Source organism: Narcine bancroftii, chromosome 5 (genome assembly GCF_036971445.1).
Source record: "Narcine bancroftii isolate sNarBan1 chromosome 5, sNarBan1.hap1, whole genome shotgun sequence".
In the NCBI taxonomy this organism is placed as follows: Eukaryota; Metazoa; Chordata; class Chondrichthyes; order Torpediniformes; family Narcinidae; genus Narcine; species Narcine bancroftii.
The window spans coordinates 68,289,918-68,311,482 of NC_091473.1; the positions used below are offsets into that span (position 1 = coordinate 68,289,918).

General features: G+C 38.8%; 1 protein-coding gene across 11 annotated transcripts in view; it reads left to right on the top strand.

Annotated features, from left to right (window-relative positions):
• Positions 1-21,565, top strand: part of LOC138763479 (dynein axonemal assembly factor 4-like) — a 141,026-nt gene that overhangs the window by 27,853 nt on the left and 91,608 nt on the right. For 8 of the 11 annotated variants that reach the window (XR_011357597.1, XM_069937698.1, XM_069937697.1 and 5 more), the window contains 2 exons: positions 17,152-17,198; positions 19,750-19,806. The exons of 1 other annotated variant lie outside the window; for it this stretch is intronic. Coding sequence is in view for 7 of the 10 variants with exons in the window: in XM_069937698.1 (XP_069793799.1) it covers positions 17,152-17,198; positions 19,750-19,806 (104 nt within the window). In the remaining 3 variants the exon portion in view is untranslated. Of the gene's footprint in view, positions 1-10,849; positions 12,240-17,151; positions 17,199-19,749; positions 19,807-21,565 lie in introns of those variants that run through there. 2 more of the 11 variants (XR_011357598.1, XR_011357599.1) reach the window with 2 other exon arrangements.

A 21,565-nucleotide genomic window follows, 5' to 3' on the forward strand; every position in this document is an offset into this window, starting at 1 on the left:
GAGGGATGGGTTGCACCTAAATCCAAAAGGTGTCAACATTTTGGCAAGTATGTTTGGTACAGCAGTGGGGCAAGGTTTAAACTAATTTGGCAGGGGTATGGGAACCAGAGTGATAGGGAAAAGGGTAGGGAAGATAAAGTAATGACCAGGAAAAGTAAAATAGGAAAAGTAATGTTCAGAGGAGAAAGTAAAAAAATCAGATGGTGCAGTGAGTTTTCGGGTCAATGATAGTGTTAAGAAAATTACAAAGAAAAATAGTGGGCAGAAAAATCAAAAGAAAAGGTTACAGAAGTCACTGGATATTAAAAGGGCACTTTATCTGAATGCCCGCAGTATTAGAAATAAGGTTAGTGAACTTGAGGTGCAAATCAGTACCCATTCCTATGATTTGGTAGCCATCACAGAAACATGGCTACAAGGTGACCCTAAATGGGAATTAAACTTTCAAGGGCATCAGGTGGTGCAAAGAGATAGACAGGATGGTAAGGGAGGTGGAGTTGCACTCTTAATCAAAGATGAGCTCCAGGCAGTAGTGAGGGATGATATAAGATCTAAAGAGCATAATGTTGAGTCCATTTGGGTAGAGATAAAGAATAACAAAGGGAAAAAATTATTGGTGGGTGTTATCTATCGCCCACCAAATAACAATAGCTTAGTGGCACAGGAAATAAATAGAGAGATAAGTGAGGCATGTAATAATGATACGGCAGTAGTCATGGGGGAACTTTAACTTCCACATAGATTGGGAAAATCAAGTTGGTCGTGGGAGTCTGGAAGAAGACTTCATAGAATGCATCCGCGATAGCTTTCTTGAGCAGCATGTTAAGGAACCAACAAGAGAAAATGCTCTCCTGTTGTGCAATGAGATAGGTAAAGTAAATGATGTAATAGAGACCATCTGGGAAATAGCGATCATAGTATGATTGAATTTCTCATTCAGATGGAAGGGGAAATAGTTAGATCTAAAACTAATATATTATGCTTAAACAGGGGTGACTACCATAGGATGAGGGAGGAATTGGGCAGAGTGGACTGGGAGCACAGACTAATTGATGAAACAGTTGAGGAACAGTGGAAGATTTTCAAAGAAATATTTTGTAATGTTCAACAAAATTATATTCCGGTCAGGAAAAAGGGCAGCAAAAGGGGGAAAAATCAACCATGGTTGACAAAGGAAATAAAGGAGAGTATAAAATTGAAGGCGCAGGTGTACAAAGCTGCAAAGAGCAGGGGGAGACTGGAAGATTGGGATAACTTTAAGAGACAACAAAGGGTTACAAAGCGGGTAATAAGAAATGGGAAAAAGGATTATGAAAGTAAATTGGCACAAAATATAAAAACAGAAAGCAAAAAATTTTATAAATATATAAAACGGAAGAGGGTGGCCAGAGTTAACATAAGAGCCTTGGAGGATAAGAAAGGAAAACTGGTAGCAAAAAATGAGAAAATGACCGAGGCATTAAACAAATATTTTGTGTCAGTCTTCACGGTGGAAGACACGTCCAGCATGCCTAAGTGCGGAGTTAAGGATGCGAATGTTGGGATGGCCTTGATAAAATAGTTGTTACAAAGGAAGTAGTGATGGAGAAACTAATGGGACTAAAGCCAGACAAATCACCTGGTCCTGATGATATGCATCCAAGGATTCTGAAGGAAATGGCAGAAATTATAGGGTTTTTAAAATATTTTTTATTTTTCACACTATAAACCACACTGACCAAGATACATACAGACATTTTTACACTTTAATATATACAGTGTCATTTTCTCCCCCTTTTTCCCCCCCTCCCTTCCCTCCCTCCCCCACCCCCCTTCCCATTTATTTGAAGTTCAATCTATAAGATACATTAAACCCGTTGAACAATGTTGTCACTTAATAAAAATAAACAAGAAATTTTACTGAGTCAGTTCTTTTCATTGTCTGCTCCTTCTGTCATTTTAGGTGGTGGAGGTTCATGGTAGGATTTCTCTATTGTATTTCATGTATGGCTCCCATATTTGTTTGAATATTGTGATGTTATTTCTTAAATTATATGTTATTTTTTTCTAATGGAATACATTTATTCATTTCTATGTACCATTGTTGTATTCTCAAGTTGTCTTCTAATTTCCAGGTTGACACAATACATTTTTTTGATACAGGTAGGGCTATCATAACAAATCTTTTTTGTGCTCCATCCAAATCGAGTCCAAATTCTTTATTTATTATATTACTTAGGAGGAAGATCTCTGGGTTTTTTGGTATATTGCTTTTTGTGATTTTATTCAATATCTGGTTTAGATCTTCCAAAAATTTTTCCACTTTCTCACATGTCCAAATTGCATGAATTGTAGTTCCCGTTTCCTTTTTACAGCAAAAACATCTGTCTGATACTGTTGGGTCCCATTTATTTAACTTTTGAGGAGTGATGTATAGCCTGTGTATCCAGTTATATTGTATCACGCATAACCTCGTGTTTATTGTATTTCTCAAAGTTCCGGAGCATAGTTTTTCCCATGTTTCATTCTTTATCTTTATGTTTAGATCTTGTTCCCATTTTTGTTTAGGTTTACCGTTTTTTTCCTCGTTCTCCTTTTCTTGCAGTTTGATGTACATGTTTGCTACAAATTTTTAAATTATCATTGTGTCTGTAATCACATATTCAAAATTGCTTCCTTCTGGTAACCTCAGACTGTTTCCCAATTTGTCCTTCAAGTCGGTTTTCTGTTGGTGGTATGCAAACATTGTATTGTGAGTTATATTATATTTATCCTTCATTTGTTCAAAGGATAATTTATTTCCCGAAAAATAATTTTCTATTCTTTTAATCCCTTTTCTCTCCCATTCTCTGAAGGAAAGGTTATCTATTGTGAAAGGGATTAGTTGATTTTGCGTCAATATTAGTTTTGGTAGTTGGTAATTTGTTTTATTCCTTTCCACGTGAATCTTCTTGCAAATGTTGAGCAGATGATGCAATACCGGTGAATTCCTACGTTGCAACAATTTTTCATCCCATTTATATAGTATATTTTCAGGTATCTTCTCCCCTATTTTATCTAGTTCTAATCTGATCCAATCTGGTTTTTCCCTTCTTTGATAAAAATCTGATAGGTATCTTAATTGTGCTGCTCTATAATAATTCTTAAAGTTTGGTGTTTGTAAGCCTCCTTGTTTGTACCATTCTGTTAATTTATCTAGTGCTATCCTCGGTTCCCCCCCCCCTTTCCATAAGAATTTCCTTATTATTTTCTTTAGCTCCTTGAAGAATTTCTCTGTTAAGTGAATTGGTAATGACTGAAATAGGTATTGTATCCTTGGGAAAATGTTCATTTTAATACAGTTTATCCTTCCTATCAGTGTTAGTGGTAAGTCTTTCCAATGCTCTAATTTTTTCATGAATGGATGATAATTTAGTTTATATAGATGGCCAAGATTTTAATTTAGTTGTATACCTAGGTATTGCATTGCTTGTGTTTGCCATCTAAATGGTGATTCTTTCTTAAACTTTGTGAAATCCGCATTATTCATTGGCATTGCTTCACTTTTATTTGTGTTGATCTTATACCCCGATACTTCTCCATATTCCTTCAATTTCTTATGTAATTCTTTTATTGATATTTCTGGTTCTGTTAAGTATATTATAACGTCATCTGCAAATAGACTGATTATATATTCCTTCTCTTTTATTTTTATCCCTCTTATTTTATTTTCTGTTCTTATCAGTTCTGCTAGTGGTTCTATAGCTAACGCGAACAGTGAGGGAGGTAGTGGACATCCCTGCCTTGTTGACCTACTTAAGTTAAATTGTTTTGATATATATCCATTTACTGTCACTTTCGTCAATGGCCCCTTATATAATGCTTTAATCCAATTAATATATTGCTCTGGTAGGCTGAACTTTTGTAGTACTTTGAATAAATAATTCCATTCTACTCTGTCAAAGGCCTTCTCTGCGTCTAAAGCAACTGCTACTGTTGGAGTTTTATTTCCTTCTACTGCGTGAATTAACTTAATAAATTTACAGATATTGTCTGTTGTTCGTCTTTTTTTAATAAGTCCAGTTTGGTCTAGATTTACTATTTTTGGTACATAGTTGGCCAATCTGTTTGCTAATAGTTTAGCTATTATCTTATAATCTGTGTTAAGTAGAGATATTGGTCTATATGATGCTGGTGCTAGTGGATCTTTCCCTGTCTTTGGTATTACTGTAATTATTGCTGTTTTGCATGAATCTGGAATGTTTTGTGTTTTATCAATCTGGTTGATTACTTCCAGGAGGGGAGGAATTAATAAGTCTTTAAATGTTTATAAAATTCTATTGGAAATCCATCCTCTCCTGGTGTTTTATTGTTCAGTAGTTTTTTTAATATCTCCTGTAATTCTTCTATTTCAAATGGTTTTATTAATTTATTTTGCTCCTCTGTTTGTAATTTCGGTAGTTCAATTTTAGTTAGAAATTCATCTATTTTGTTTTCTTTCCCTTCGTTTTCAGTTTAATATAGTTGTTCGTAGAATTCCCTGAAGTTTTCATTGATCTCCGTTGGATTATACGTAATTTGTTTGTCCTTTTTCCTTAATGCCAATACCAATCTTTTAGTTTGTTGTATCTTAAGCTGCCACGCTAGAATTTTGTGCGTTTTTTCTCCTAGCTCATAATATTTCTGTTTTGTCTTCATTATGTTCTTCTCACCTTATATGTTTGTAGTGTTTCATATTTTATTTTTTGTCTGCCAATTCTCTTCTTTTAGTTGTATCTTCCTTTATTGCTAATTCTTTTTCTGTATTTGTTATTTCCCTTTCCCGATTCTAGTCCTTCTTCATCTTAGTTACATAACTTATTATTTGCCCTCTGATGAACGCTTTCATTGCGTCCCATACTATAAACTTATCTTTCACTGATTCCGTATTTATTTCAAAGTACATTTTAATTTGTCGTTCAATTAATTCGCTAAAATTCTGTTTTTTAAGTAGCATGGACTTTAATCTCCATCTATACATTCTTGGTGGGATGTCCTCTAGCTCTATTGCCAATAACAGGGGTGAGTGATCCGATAATAGTCCAGCTTTTTATTCCATTTTCCTAACTCTCTCTTGAATGTGGGCTGATAACAGGAATAGGACTATCCTTGAATATGTTTTGTGTCTACCTGAATAATATGAATATTCCTTTTCCTTTGGGTGTTGTTTCCTCCATATATCCAAAAGTTGCATTTCTTGCATCGATTTAATTATAAATTTGGTTACTTTGTTCTTTCTGTTAGTTTTTTTTTTCCAGTTTTATCCATGTTTGAGTCCAAATTAAGGTTAAACTCCCCTCCTATTAGTATGTTCCCTTGCGTATCTGCGATCTTCAAAAAGATATCTTGCATAAATTTTTGATCTTCTTCATTAGGTGAGTATACATTGAGTAAATTCTAATATTCTGAATATATCTGACATTTTATCATTACATATCTCCCTGCTGGATCTATTATTTCCTTTTCTATTTTGATTGGTACATTTTTATTGATTAATATAGCTACTCCTCTGGCTTTTGAATTATATGATGCTGCTGTTACATGTCCTATCCAATCTCTCTTTAATTTCTTGTGTTCCATTTCAGTTAGATGTGTTTCTTGTACGAATGCTATATCAATTTTTTTCTTTTTTCAGTAAATTTAACAGTTTCTTCCTTTTGATTTGGTTATGTATTCCATTAATAATTAAAGTCATATAGTTCAACATAGTCATATCATACTTTGTTTATCTTTCCTTTCTGTTTCCTCATCATCACCTTCCCTTCTTATCCATTTCTACTTTCTTTTTTTGAACACATTATAAGACAACATTTCTAAAACATAAAATATTTCCACCATTCTCATATCTAAAATTCCTTTAACCCCAATAGTCCCTCCCCTTTCTGAGTTGTCTTTTGTCCCTTGTCGGGCAACCACATCTCCCCTCTCCATTTCGATTTGCGAATCCGCTCGCAAGCGTCAACTGATTTCGCAGTGACTGTTATTCTTCCCCACCCAGCCCCCCCAGAAAAGATTTTAATCTTCATATATAACAAAGCTCACTCTCTTAATTCCCTCCTTACTTCCTTTCTTCCCTTTCTTTCCCTTCTTAGTTCTTACATATACTCTATTTTTCTTTGTGTATATATATGTTGTCATTTTTGTTCTTGTTACATCTCTTCATCTCTCTGTCTGTTTTGTAGTTGTTCTGCAAATTTTCGTGCTTTTTCCGGATCCGAGAATAGTTTGCTTTGCATCCCGGGATAACTATTTTAAGTACCACTGGGTATTGTAACATAAATTTATAATCTTTTTTCCATAGGGTCGTTTTTGCTGCATTAAACTCCTTCCTCCAGGAGTTCAAAACTTATATCTGTATAGAAAAATTTTTTTTGACCCTTGTATTCCAGTGGTTTTTTGTCTTCTTTTATTTTTTTCATTGCCTTCTCCAATATATTTTCTCTTGTTTTATATCTTAGGAATTTTACTAGAATGAATCTTGGTTTTTGCTGTGGCTGTGGTTTCGGGGCTAATGTTCAATGTGCCCTTTCTATTTCAATTTCTTCCTGTAATTCTGGTCTTCCTGGGACCTTGGGGATCCATTCTTTTATAAATTCTTTCATATTTTTGCCTTCTTCATCTTCCTTAAGGCCCACTATCTTTATATTGTTTCTTCTATTATAATTTTCCATTATATCTATCTTCTGAGCTAACAGCTCCTGTGTTTCTTTAACTTTTTTATCAGATTCTTCTAATTTCTTTAAGTCATCTACCTCCATTTCTATGGCTGTTTTTCATTCTTCCACCTTGTCTACTCTCTCTCCTATTTCTGTCATGATCATCTCTAATCTATTCAATTTTTCTTCTGTACTTTTTATTACTTTTTATTTCACTGAATTCTTGCATCTGCCATTCTTTTACTGTTTCCATATATTCTTTAAAAAAAAATGTCCATGTACTTGCCCTTCCCTTCATCTTCCTCTGTGTTCTTCCTCCCCTTGAGTCCACTCCAGGATCTGTGTCTTTTACCTCTGTCTCTTCTAATTTTCTTGTTGGGTTGTTTATTTTATTTTGTTGGGTATTTTTGTTCGTCTTATTTTTATTAAAAGTGTCTTGGTGTTGGTCTTCTTCCTTTGAGTTGATCATCTGTTGTTTCTTTGATTTCCTATTTTTATTCTCTTCCTTCTTGTTCTCGTTATTTTCTATGTTTTCCTGTTGAGAGTCTTGCTGTTGTGTTAAACTTGTCTGTTTCGGCTGTGGAGATTTACTCCTCAGCTGGTCCCCCCTCCCGTCGGTGTTGTTTTTGTCCTGTGCATCGCGCATGCGCGAGGATTTGTTTGGCTCCGTGATCCATCTTTGTAGTCCTGAGTTCGGGGTTTCCACTGACCTCAGGGAGCGGGCTTCTCTCTCCACAGCGGACCTCCTCGTACCGGTAAGGCCTTCACCTTCCTCCTCCGACGTCCTTCCTTCTTCTTTTCTTCCCATTGTTTTTGGTTTTTCTTTCTTTGCTGCCATTTTCTCCACACTTTCACTTTCAATTTGTTATGGTTTCTGTGTTAGTGACTTTGTTTTTTCTCTACCTTTTTTTTAACTTTTCTTGAGAGGGCTGGAGTTCCCCTACTGGCCACTACTCCATCAAGTGAATCCTCCCGGCAGAAGTTATAGTTGTTGCATTGGTGGTCTTATACCAAATTTCCTTGGATTCTGGGCAGGTCCCGGCAGACTGGAAGACAGCAAATGTCACGCCACTTTTTAAGAAGGGATGTAGGCAGAAGACTGGAAATTATCGGCCAATTAGCTTGATGTCTGTAGTTGGAAAAATGCTTGAAGCTGTCATTAAAGATGAAATAGTGAAACTTTTGGAACGTAAGGGTTCAATCAGGCAGACGCAGCATGGTTTTAGAAAGGGAAGATCTTGTTTGACAAACTTATTTGGATTCTTTGAGGATATAATGGGTGCGGTGGATAGAGGGGAACAGGTTGATGTTGTATATTTGGATTTCCAGAAAGTGTTTGATAAGGTGCAGGAAAATGGAGTCCGGGGAGGTATATTGGCCTGGATTGAAAATTGGTTGTCTGACAGGAGGCAGAGAATCAGGATAAATGGGAGTTTTGCAGGTTGGCAGAGAGTGGTAAGTGGGGTGCCGCAGGGGTCAGTGTTAGGCCCACAACTGTTCATCATTTACATTGATGACTTGGAGGAGGAGACAAAATGTGGTGTAGCCAAGTTTGCGGATGACACCCAATTGAGTGGAAGAGCAAATTGTAGTGAGGATGTGGAGAGTCTGCAGAGGGATATAGTTAAGCTGGATGAGTGGGCAAAGTTCTGGCAGATGGAGTACAATGTTAGTAAGTGTGAAGTTATCCACTTTGGCAAGAAAAATAAAAGCTGAATATTACTTCAAGGGTGAAAAACTACAGCATGCTGTTGTGCAGAGGGACTTGGGAGTGCTTGTGCATGAATCGCAAAAAGTTAGGTTGCAGGTGCAGCAGGTTATTAAGAAGGCAAATGGAATGTTGGCCTTCATCGCTAGAGGAATTGAATTCAGGAGTAGGGAGGTAATGTTGCAACTGTATAAGGTACTGGTGAGACCGCACCTGGAGTACTGTTCTGGTCTCCATATTTGAGGAAGGATATACTGGCTTTGGAGATGGTCCAGAGGAAGTTTACTAGGTTGATCCCTGGGATGAAGGGGTTGACTTATGATGAAAGATTAAATCGTCTAGGATTGTATTCGCTCGAGTTCAGAAGAATGAGAGGAGATCTTATAGAAACATATAGGATTATGAAGGGTATGAATAGGATAGATGTAGGAAGGTTTTTTGAGCTGGCCGGGATAACTAAAATGAGAGGACCCAGTCTCAAGATTCAGGGGAGTAGATTTAGGACAGAGATGAGGAAAAATAGTTTTTCCCAGAGAATGGTGAATGTTTGGAATTCTCTAACCAAGAAAGTGGTTGAGGGTGCATCATTAAACATGTTTAAAATTTGGTTAGATAAATTTTTACATGATAGAGGAATTAGGGGATATGGGGAGGAGGCTGGTAGGTGGAGTTAGGTCATAAATTAGATCAGCCATGATCTTATTGAATGGCGGATCAGGCTCAATGGGCCATTTTTGGCCTACTCCTGTTCCTACTTCCTATGTTTCTATATGAATTTAACAGAGGGATTTGGGCCAAATGCGGGAAAATGGTAGTACAGGTACACAATCCTTTATCTGGAACCCTTGGGGGATAGTGTGTTCTGAATTTTGGATTTTTCTGGATTTCAGAATAAAAGCCAGCTGCCCTAGATTTAAGCCCACCCGAATTGTGCTGCCGTATCCATCCACTTCCACTCGCGTTGGTGTCTCTCTCCCCCTCACCCACCTGAGTCACGCTGCCGTCTCTCCCCCCACCCCCCTGAGTCACGCTGCCATCTCTCTCTCCTCCCCCCACCCACCCGCGTTGCGCTGCCTCTCCCCCCGCCCACCCAAGTCGTGCTGCCAACACTCTCCCCCTGCCCACCCGAGTCACACTGCCATCTCCCTCTCCCCGCCTGCCCGAGTCACGCTGCCATCTCTGTCCCCCCGCCCACCCAAATTGTGCTGCCATCTCTCTCCTCCCATCGCCCACCTGAATCATGCTGCCATCTCTCCCCCACTCGCCCGCCCAACCTAGTTGCACAGCTGTCTCTCTCTCTCTCCCTCCGCTGTACCAGCACCAAGAAAAAAATGCCAGTTTTTGGAGCTTTCCGGATTTTAGATGTCCGGATAAAGGATTGTGTACCTTTAGTATAGATCTGCATCTTGGTTGGGGTGGACAAGTCAGGTATACTGTATGACTATAACTTTTTGACTCAATGCTCTTCATGGTGTGCGACTCAAACAGCCTCTGTTAACCGAGTCCAACTCCTAACCTTTGCGTGTGGCATAGTTTTGCCCGGTGGAGCTGTTCTCACTGACAGAAGAAGGGGCAAAGGTGGGCCATTGGTGTCCTGAAACTAGTTGCTCTGGGTAGATAGGGCTCGTTAACCACGGATGTTAACTCATATAGGAGAGGGAAAACTCCAATTTCAAACTTTTGCTGCCTTATAGCTATACCCGCTCACAGGAAAGGCCTTGGGAGTAAACCCCAAGGAAAAATCTGGAGCTGAGTGCTGTACTCAGCACCAGCTCGGCATCTCCTGTGATGCTGCTGGCACCAAACTGTATTGACTTTCATTGTTCCTTTGGACCTGTCATTAGCATGGAGAGGGGGATCCCATTGCATGGGCAATAGACCTATCTCCATATCAACTTTGCCATGGCTTGCACCTTGGAGAGGCCACTCCAGCATTTTATGTTTTTAGTGTCGATTTCCAGCATCTGCCTTTTTATTAATTTTAAATCTTTCCACAGATGCTATCTGACCTGTGGAATATTACCAGCATTTTCTGCTTTTATTTCTAGCAGAAGCAAGACTTATGCTATTGAATGTAACATATCAGCCTGGAGGATTGGTTAACAAGCAAAACATTGGAAGAAAGGATAAGAATGCCATTTTTACATTTGAAAATGTAACTATTGGTTAGATATTTAGAACTTGCATGAGTGAGTTCGATCAAGTGTGAGGTATTGATGTTTGCTAATATGATGCTTGAATCTGAGATAAAAAAGCTAGGAAATTAGATCTGTGAGCACCTATTTCTCATGCACAAGTTGCACATGTAGGTTACTTTACCCAGGATAGATCATGCATGTGAGCACTTTTGATGGGAAATCAATCTGGCCAATTCACCTTGAACATTGTTCCTCCTTTGCAGCATAAATTGGAGCTTTTAAGTGCAATCTTTAACTTCATTGAACTCTCATTGCATTGCTCAACTTTTGACATTTGTATTGATTTAAAGGGACATACTGTGAAAATCAAAGACCTGACTGGACAAGTTCAAAACTCACTGCGAGCTGCACAAGCAGTTGACAGAGTGTGCTTAACTGAACAGGGAGCGCTTTTATCAGTATTAAGCTGCTGAGATGCTCCTTCAATGGGTTCCTCAGTTGTGACACTGCTGGGAGCATTCCACAAGCAACCATTCTCAGTGAGGCATGGCAGAGTCTCCAGCAATGCCACCAGCTGCCACACCAACATCAACTTTTCCTGCATAATGAAGGAAGTTATTCGCCCCAAATGAAGACACATTTCAATAATTCTAGTGTGTCAAAGAAATTGCAGCAACCATAATTTTTTTTCAGTAAAATTACACATATTAATGCTTTTCCCATTTCATAAAGCTAGTGTAACATCAGCTGTAACCCTGTGTAGCTACAGACTTGATGTGGTAAGGTCCTTCCTTTTACTATGAGTTTGTATAAATCTTTTTGAGGACTAATGAGGTTTTTGTCACAGCTTCAGACTTGCTCCAGGTCAATTGAAGGAGAACTTAGTTTGTTTTGTTGTACTAGATAAGTCAGTAAAAGTGTCCACTGTGTTACCTGAGAGCTGTAACGTGACTTGTCGGAAGATCAGATACTATTTATTGTGCTTTATTGCAACAGTGTAGAAGACCATTGATCTTCATCTTCTTCTTCTTCTGGCTATCCATCCCATAGGATGATAATGGTGGTTCCTTTCAATCAGTTTGAGGGGTTTGATATAAGGATACCAAACTCCTCAGAAAGCAACAACATGTGCAGGAATGGATTTAGATGAAATGGGGTTGCACAGGTCCAGACTCACCCTCTCAACATCCCCTCCCAGATCCAGTGGAATAGTGAGGCCTAAGATGGCTGAGGGAAGTTCTGTTGCAGTGAATGGCCAGACCAAGCTTCGATGCAAAGGATGCCCTTTCTGTGCTTCACAGCATGTGTTTGCTGGATGGCTGTTGACCCTACGAGTGGTATCAGTAACACTCAGATGAGTGACCTGACCATTGACAGGAAGATCAGAGTGAGAGTGAGATGGGGAATTAGAGTGGCAGTCAACTGAAATTAGATGGTCACCTTTGTGGGCTGAATAGAGGTTTTCTGCAAACTAGTTGCCCATGATGCTTTTGGTTCTCCAGCCTGGAAGAGACCAGATCATTTGCCAAATCTAGAACACTAAACTGGACATGGAATAAGTAAATTGCTTATTCATCTGGAACAGGTGTTTGGGGTCCTGGATCGTGGAAAGTGAAAGTATGAGGCATCTCCAGTGATTGCTTGGGAGAAAGGGAAGGTTTGTTGGTTTGCTTCTCCTGCATGGTTTCCCATTGGTCTTTCCTCCAATGTCTCCTGATTTTTTACATTGAATAGGTCCAATCAGGAAGATACTTGGATGGTGGTGCAGAACTTCTTCCTCATCTCAGGCAAATCTTTAAAATAAAGGATGATTTGCTTCTACTCTGCTTTTTGTGGATTTTCTAACATGGTTAATGTCCAATGTGATAACTGCAAGGAACCAGTGTTCAGCGCAATCAGGAGCTGCATAGGAACCAAGTGATTGTTATTCCTTTGATTGGACATTTGAAGTATGAATTAAAACATGAAAGTCTGCAGACCCCAAGGTTGAAGTAAGAACATAATGCTGGAGAAACTCAGCAAGTCAAACATTGTATTTTACACAGCAAAGATAAAGATACATAGCCAAGATATAAATATTTGAAGTATTAACTCTTTTGTCTCACCAATCAGAGGGAGACTCATGCTTTTAAAACAAGCATTGGTTGTGTTTAGTTTGGAGGCAAAATGGAATTGAACACTGGAGATGTGGAGAATAAAGCTGCAAGGGAATGACAACAAGAGTGAAGAAGTGGCAAATAATGAGAAAGGAGCAGGGAAGAATCAGTGCATGAAATAATGAGAACGATGAAATGTTCGTGTCTTTAAATACAACTAAAAATGACCAACATATGGTAAAGGATGGTTTTAATATAATGTGTTCTGAGGAAATGGTTGGAATTGCAAATTGCAAATCTGTACAACTGACTTAAATTAACGGACAGGGAATTACTTGCAGCCGGCACTTAGCTGTCATTCCTGAGCTTCCAACAATGTAGAATCTGAACCAAACAAAATTCTCAATGATCGAGAAGAACCTAGCAGAATTATACCCGGAAATACGGGCAGCAATCACCAGAAATACAGGAGACTATAAAGACTGGAACCTGAAGGAAAACACAATCTTCTGGAGGAACTCAATGAATCGAGCAGTATCAGTGGGGGAAATAAAGGACAGTTGACGTTTCGGAACAAACCCCTTCTTCAAGAGTCCAGACGAAGGGTTTCTGGCCCAAAATATCAACAATGTTTTTTTCTCCCACTGATGCTGCTCGTACTGCTGAGTTCCTCCAGCAGGTTGTCTTTGGCAAACATGAGAGAAATCATAAAGTCATGAAAGAAGGGCAATGATGTTTGTAGGCAATATTTAGACAAATCACTAAGTATTTGGGAAAGAATATCTCTATTCAGTGTGGTCAACAAGGTGCTTACTAAAAATACTCCTTATTGGAAAAAAATGTCTTCTGGGAACCAAAGTGGATTCAGAGTTGAATGCTTCATGACTTAATTGTCCTTTATTTGTTCCAAAAAGAGCTGTGAACAGGGATTTACACGGGTAGCATTGATTAATTATGAAAACCTATTGATGTGGGGAGCAGCAAGGATATTGAGAAGCTACAGAAAATTGACTGCCCACAAAGGGAACTCTTCTATTCAGAGTTTTCCACTGGGAGATAAAAAGGCCATCAATTATGAGAACATTTTGGCTTATTTTGTTATGATTTCCTCTGATTTAGAACCATAGAATTCTACAGCACAGAAAACAGGCCATTTGGGCCTTCTAGTCTCTGCTGACCATCATTTTGCTAGTTCCACTGACCTGCTCCCATTCCATAACCCTCCAGACTTCTCCCATCCATGTATCTATCCAATTTATTTTTAAAACACAAGATTGCACTCACATTCACCACATCAGATGGCAGATCATTTTACACCCCCCCCCCCACTCTCTAAGTGAAGAATTTTCCTCCAATGTTCCCCCTAAACCTTTCCCTTTTCACCTTAGAGCCATGTCCTCTCAAATTTATCTCCCCAATCTGTGGAAAAAGCCTACTTACATCCATCCTGTCTATACCTCTCATAATCTTGTAAACCTCTATCAAATCTCTCTTCATTCTTCTTCACTCCAAGGAATAAAGTCCTAATCTGTTTAATTTTTCCCTGTACCTTAGCTCCTAAAGACTCAGCAACATCCTAGTAAATCTTCTCTGCACTCTTTCAATCTTGTTGACATCCTTTCTATACTTAGTTGATCAGAACTACACACAATGCTCCAAATTTGGCCTCAATAATGTCTTAAACAACTTCAACATAACATCACAACTCCTCTACTCAATACTTTGATTTATAAAGGCTAAGAAGCCTAATTTTTCTTTACCACCCTCTCCACCTGCAATGCCACCTTCAGGGAACAATGTATCCGTATTCCCAGATCTCTCTGCTCCTCTGCACTCTTCAGTGCCCTACCATTTACTGCGTATATGAATGAATCAAAAGCTGGACTCTCCAGTGTCTATTTTTCCCATACTGAAGAAGAAAGTACAGCTTCAAGCTCAGCATTCCTTGCTCCTGTCCCATCAATGAAGGATCTTTGATGAAATTCATGTTAAATATTGGAAGCAAAGGTGAAAACCATTGAACTAAAGGGCATTTAAGTATCACTTTAAATTTGCTGGAGACTGTATACAACAGTTCATTACTCTGAAACAAAATGTTCAGCTATTAGTATCTAAACCCTACTCTAGTTGCCAAGTAAATGTCAAAATAAATTGTGTATTAACAACTACTTGGAACAAAGTTGACTGTGTGGATTTTGCCAAACAGGCTGAATCAATTATGTTATGAAAAGCAGCATATATTATTGATGAGTACAAGACAGAGGCACTATACTACAGCCAGCTGTAAATGCAGGTCAAGTTTGTTAATGTGTGACTATTTTTTACCAAACTAAGTTTAGTATCACTGAGAAGCCACCACACAATGGAGTTGGTATCGCACTTCCATGGATGCCATTATAACCATGATAAATGAGGTGTAAATCCCATCACCTGCCACATTGACCACCGCCAGTGGGCTGATAACGCCTCAAACCGTGCATCTTGGCGCCTCACAGTTTGGCGGGCAGCAACCTCCTTTGAAGAAGACCGCAGAGCCCACCTCACTGACAAAAGGCAAAGGAGGAAAAGCCCAACACCCAACCCCAACCAACCAATTTTCCCCTGCAACCGCTGCAACCGTGTCTGCCTGTCCCGCATCGGACTTGTCAGCCACAAACGAGCCTGCAGCTGACGTGGACTTTTTACCCCCTCCATAAATCTTCGTCCGCGAAGCCAAGCCAAAGAAGAAAATCCCATCAAATTTGGTGTGTGGGAAGATGTTGGGTGAAAATGGAAATGTCTTACTGAAGCTAGTTGCACCTGGATGAATGTTGGTGTGTCGACTAACAAAAAGGATTGGTTCAATCAGTACATGCAAGACAAAGGAGCTGGTTGACTTTCAGAAGAGGGGTGGAGCCTATTTTTATGTTCACATCAATGACACTGAGAGAGTAAAACGATTTTTTTTTTGGTGTAAATCTGGCAAATGACCTGCCTAATCTAACCACATTAATGCAATAGCAAAGGAAGTGCACCAACACCTCCAACCCCAGCCATGCTCCCTTCTCCCTCCTCCACTGTGAAGAAAATTTGCAAGTGTGAAATCACGTACCACCACCTTCAAAGACAGTTACTTTGCTGCTGTTATCAGGCTCTTGAATGATCCTTGCATCAGTAAAATGATCTGTGCAGTACAGCTGGCATTAGGACCAGATGGTTGAACTCTTTGGAACAGTGGTAGGACTCCACTCCCACTCTCCTACATCGACACCAATTTTTAAAATTGGGGTGCTTTAAATCCACAGAGGAAAGAGACAGTACTGCACGCAGGCCTCAGGAATGAAATAGGTCATGTGGTATGACTTTCAGTGGGAAAATATCAGAGTCATTGTGGTCATGGTATCATGCTGACTGAAGTAATGGCCAAGTGGAAGAGAGTCAACCTTCGTGATTTGAGACCCAGCACAAAAGAGCTGGAAACTAAGACTAATTGGAATAATTGCAAATGAATAATAGCAGGTGGAAATTATTCAAATACACAATAACATTCCTCAGAGGTGAAAATTACAGCTGCTGGGACAATAAATATTCAAATAAAATGGAAAAATTAAACTTCATGTCAAATACCTCTTATAAAATACAGAAGAAAATAAAGCAGAATACATTGTGCCAGAAATTGCTGATAAAGGATATTGGAAGAGTCAAAGGGGAAATATGTGTTATTTGCATATTCTTTTTATGACCATGCAAATTGTGGTGATATGTAATTACACCACTAGGTCACCAGGGATTATCCCAGTGACCTTTTATATAAAGCAGTCCAGAGCTTCAGTCGAGCCTTCCAGGTTCGTCTTGCAGAGACAAGACCTCTTAGTGTACATATTAGTTTATTAAAGCTGTCTTATACTCGCACCACTGGCTGGTGTGGTTATTGTCAGTACACAAATTTCATCTGTTTGCTCTGGTTACTCCCAAAAGTGCATGGGTTTTAAGTTAATTGTCCAGTGTAAATTGTGCAGGTAAATGGTAGAATCTAGAGTGTGATGGAAATGTGGGGAGAACAAAACATGATCGATTCAAGGATCAGGATGGGTGTTCACGTTTAGAGCCAGGAGGAACTGGGAAGTTCTTACATTAATATTTTGTAAAAGTGTTTACTGTGGAGCAGGATAAGCAGGTATGGGAAGGGAAGGAGGTAACTAAAGATAGCCTAAGGCATGTCTGCATCAGTAGTGAAGAGGTGTGAACAGACTAAAGTCATATCAAGATCTAGGTGCATTGCAGAACATTATGGGAAGACAGAAAGGAAATTTTGGGGTCTTTTAAAGACATTTTTAACATCGCTGAGTACAGGAGCAGTTCCAGAAGACTGGTGGATGGCAAATGTGGTGCCAAGGATAATTCAGGGTTTCAAGGATAATTCATGCCCACTCGTGATAAGTCTGTCCTTTATTTTTTTTTATTGAAACTTAAACAAACATTTCCATAAGATGTATTCAGATATTGTACATATATATCATATATTCATATTTGCCTCAATTTTCCACATGATATTTATCTGAGGTATACACTTACAGGGAGAAGAGAAAAGTCAGAACAAGAAAAAGAAGAAAACTATATACAAGTAGGGAGTGATTTTTTTCGACAACATACTTATTGATTTCTAAGAATAAGCTCAGGCCTATGAGGTATTATGTAGTTAAACCATTTTTCCCAGTATGAATCAAATTGTTCCAACTTATGATTAACAGATGCTGTTATCTTCTCCATTTTATAAATGTCCATTATAATTTCCTTCCATGCCTTTAAAGTTGGGCTCTCCTGTGAACCATTTCCTGGTAATAGTCCTTTTGTCAGTCACCAGCAGTAGTTTCATTAAATATTTATCTTTTTTCAACCATTCTTAAGGTACATTCTCAAAATATATGGACTCAGGGCCTGAAACTGGGATTACACCGGTCAAGGGAAAGATGGGAGTCAGACTTGGGTACAACGATTAATGAAAATTGGTGGGAAGACTTGTGTCTAAACAGCATGACCGGGATTATCAATGCTAGATACATGCTGGTGCAGTACAATTTCCTGCATCAGATGTACCTCATACCGCAAAAATTACATTAATCAAAGTCAGAAATTTTGGATACGTGTTTCAGATGTGGTGTAGTGGTGTAGAGAGTTCCTCAACATGGCTATCCAACTGCACGAAAACCAACAAGGTCAGGTCAGATACAGCAATGAGCTCTCTGAACCCTTCTCCATTAACAATGGTGTGAAGCAAGGCTGCGTTCTCGCACCAACCCTCTTTTCAATCTTCTTCAGCATGATGCTGAAACAAGCCATGAAAGACCTCAACAATTAAGACGCTGTTTACATCCGGTACCGCACAGATGGCAGTCTCTTCAATCTGAGGTGCCTGCAAGCTCACACCAAGACACAAGAGCAACTTGTCCGTGAACTACTCTTTGCAGACGATGCCACTTTAGTTGCCCATTCAGAGCCAGCTCTTCAGCGCTTAACGTCCTGTTTTGCGGAAACTGCCAAAATGTTTGGCCTGGAAGTCAGCCTGAAGAAAACTGAAGTCCTCCATCAGCCAGCTCCCCACCATGACTACCAAGCCCCCCCACATCTCCATCGGGCACACAAAACTCAAAACGGTCAACCAGTTTATCTATCTTGACTGCACCATTTCATTGGATGCAAGGATCGACAACGAGATAGACACAGACTCGCCAAGGCAAATAGTGCCTTTGGAAGACTACACAAAAGAGTCTGGAAAAACAACCAACTGAAAAACCTCACAAAGATTAGCGTATACAGAGCCGTTGTCATACCCACACTCCTGTTCGGCTCCGAATCATGGGTCCTCTACCGGCATCACCTACGGCTCCTAGAACGCTTCCACCAGCGTTGTCTCTGCTCCATCCTCAACATTCATTGGAGCGACTTCATCCCTAACATCGAAGTACTTGAGATGGCAGAGGCCAACAGCATCGAATCCACGCTGCTGAAAATCCAACTGCGCTGGTTAGGTCACGTCTCCAGAATGGAGGACCATCGCCTTCCCAAGATCGTGTTATATGGCGAGCTCTCCACTGGCCACCGTGACAGAGGTACACCAAAGAAGAGGTACAAGGACTGCCTAAAGAAATCTCTTGGTGCCTGCCACATTGACCACCGCCAGTGGGCTGATCTCGCCTCAAACTGTGCATCTTGGCGCCTCACAGTTTGGCGGGCAGCAACCTCCTTTGAAGAAGACCGCAGAGCCCACCTCACTGACAAAAGACAAAGGAGGAAAAACCCAACACCCAACCCCAACCAACCAATTTTCCCCTGCATCCGTTGCAATCGTGTCTGCCTGTCCCGCATCGGACTTGTCAGCCACAAACGAGCCTGCAGCTGACGTGGACATTACCCCTCCATAAATCTCCGTCCGCAAAGCCAAGACAAAGAAAGAAGAAGAGATTGGAACCTTTATCCACTCCACATGGCTATGTATGAAAGTGAGATCCTTCTAGGTAGACCTGGAGGACATCTTTAAAAAAAATTACAGAAGTAGAGTTTCCATAAGACCCAGAATTGTTCCTTCTGGGAGATATTAGTGAAGTGCAGTTTAGATTATCCAAGCACCAAATTCATTTTGTGAAGATCACTTTGTCAGTAGCCAGGAAAAGTATAGTGGTTGCATGGAAGTCCAACATTCAACTTAGTATTGCACGATGGAGTATGGAAATGCAAAGTTGCATTCCCCTGGAGAAGATTACTTATAATTTGAGAAAGAAGTATGAGACGTTCATTGAAATGTGGCAGCCGTACATGAGGCATATCGGTGCACAGATATGATCTATACCCCGCCCCTTAAGGAAAAAAAATTAAGATACAAACCATCCTGACAGATAAAGAGACTAAATTAAAGTTGTGGTACAGACAAAGTGTATTAATATTTAGTTTTAATTTTAATTTTTAACTTAATTTTTTTCCTTTGTCTTTTATGGTTTATTTAATGTCTGGGGAAGGGGAAAATACTTTATTTTTATTATATATATGGATATTATATTATGTGATAAGTAAATGTCTTGTATTCTTTGTATATGTTTTCTTGAGTTTTTTAAAAATAAAATATTAAAAATATATGATCTTACTTACTCGGGTATTTCACATTTAAATTTTTTTTGTAGGGCATGGTGTATCCCTCTCCAATAATTTTTGATAGCAGGGCACTCCTAAAAAATAAGGTAAGGGTTTGCATTTTGATTTCCACAATTTCTTCAGCAAACAGGGAGTTACTATCATAATGAGATTTATGAGAGGGTATAATAAAGTATCATATCAGGTTTTTCCACACAAACTCCCTCCATTTCTGTGAACTGCTCACTTCCATTGATACCTCCATATTATTGTCCATTCTCTTTCAGATAAAGTTATCCCTCCTTCCTTTTCCCATTTTGTTTTAATGTATGAAGTCAAGTGTATTTTAATATATGACAGATCCTTATATGCACTTGAAATTATTTTAATACCATTATCTGAATTATATGCTTTTATAAACAGTCCTATCAAACATGTACTTGCCTTGGTTACATTTTTAATTCTCCTATTAACATAATGTTGCATCTGCAAATACCAATAAAAGTCTCGCTTTTCTCTTTTAGCTATCCAGTCCTTAAATCTAGCATCCAATTTATTTGCCACCAAAATGGAGTCACAAGCACACCATTTAAAAATTGCATTATCTCCCTCCAGTTTCTATTCTTTTATAGTATTTTTCCATATTTTTAGAGTCTATTTCACCCATGGGTTATCAATACTATTTATGTATTGTTTTAGTTTGTTATCAGCCAAAATTGCTTGTATGGGGATTGAAAATATCTTCTCCTCAGTATTTTTCCATTGGGCATCATGTGATGGGTTACAACAGCATATCACAGCTCTCAGCTGCACTGCAAAATAATAATCTTTAAGAGAAGATCGGCCCCCATCCCCCCCTTTCCCTGGCTAATTGCAAAGTTTTGAGACAAACTCTAGGCCTTTTACCTTGCCATATGTATCTTAATAACATTTTTATCCAATTTATTAAATTGATTTATCTATTGGCAGGGCCTGAAAAAGATAATATAGACTGGAAAAAAAATATTTTTTAATGGATTCAATCTTTGAACAGAGAATTTAAAAAGGAATTAGGTTCCAACTTATAATATCTTCCTTGATTTTTTTAAAAATATAGGCAAATAATTGTATTCTAATAACTTTGGCAAATCTTTTGGCATAATGATGCCATGCCCAGAAATAGCTGCTTTCAATTTCTCTTGGTGGTCTATAGTTATATGAGAGTAGTTGGATTTTAGCGATGTTAATCTTGTATCCTGATAATTGACCATATTGTTCAAAGGAGTGCATCAGTTTAGGTAAAGCATATGTTAGTTGCCCTAAATATAACAAAATGTCATCTGCATAACAGACCAATTTGTGCTCTGTCCCTTTAAGAGTAATTCCCCTGATATCCTCATTCTGCCTGATGCATTGAACTAATGGTTCCAAATATGATGGAGCATTGACAACTCTGTCTCGCACCCCTTTCCAGTATAAAACTATTTGATAAATATCCATTGATTTTAATCCTAGCAGTAGGATTGTCATATAGTGCCTGTAGAGTTTTAATAATTGTATAATGTAAAACAAATCTATGTAAAACTCTGTAAAGAAAATTCCATTTAACCAAGTCAAATGCCTTTTCAGCGTCCACACCTAATAACTCTTGTTTTAATTTTATTTTTGTATCTGATCCATAATGTGAAGAGTCCTTCATATATTGTCTTGTGTTTGGCGTTGTATAAAATCTGTCGGATCATTATGTATCAATATAGGTAAAAACTCTTCTAATCGTTGGCCATAATGGAGGTAAATAATTTATAATCTACATTAAGAACAGATATTGGTCTAAATGACCCACATTCCATTTTCTCCTTGCCTCCTTTCAGTACAGCTGTGATTATC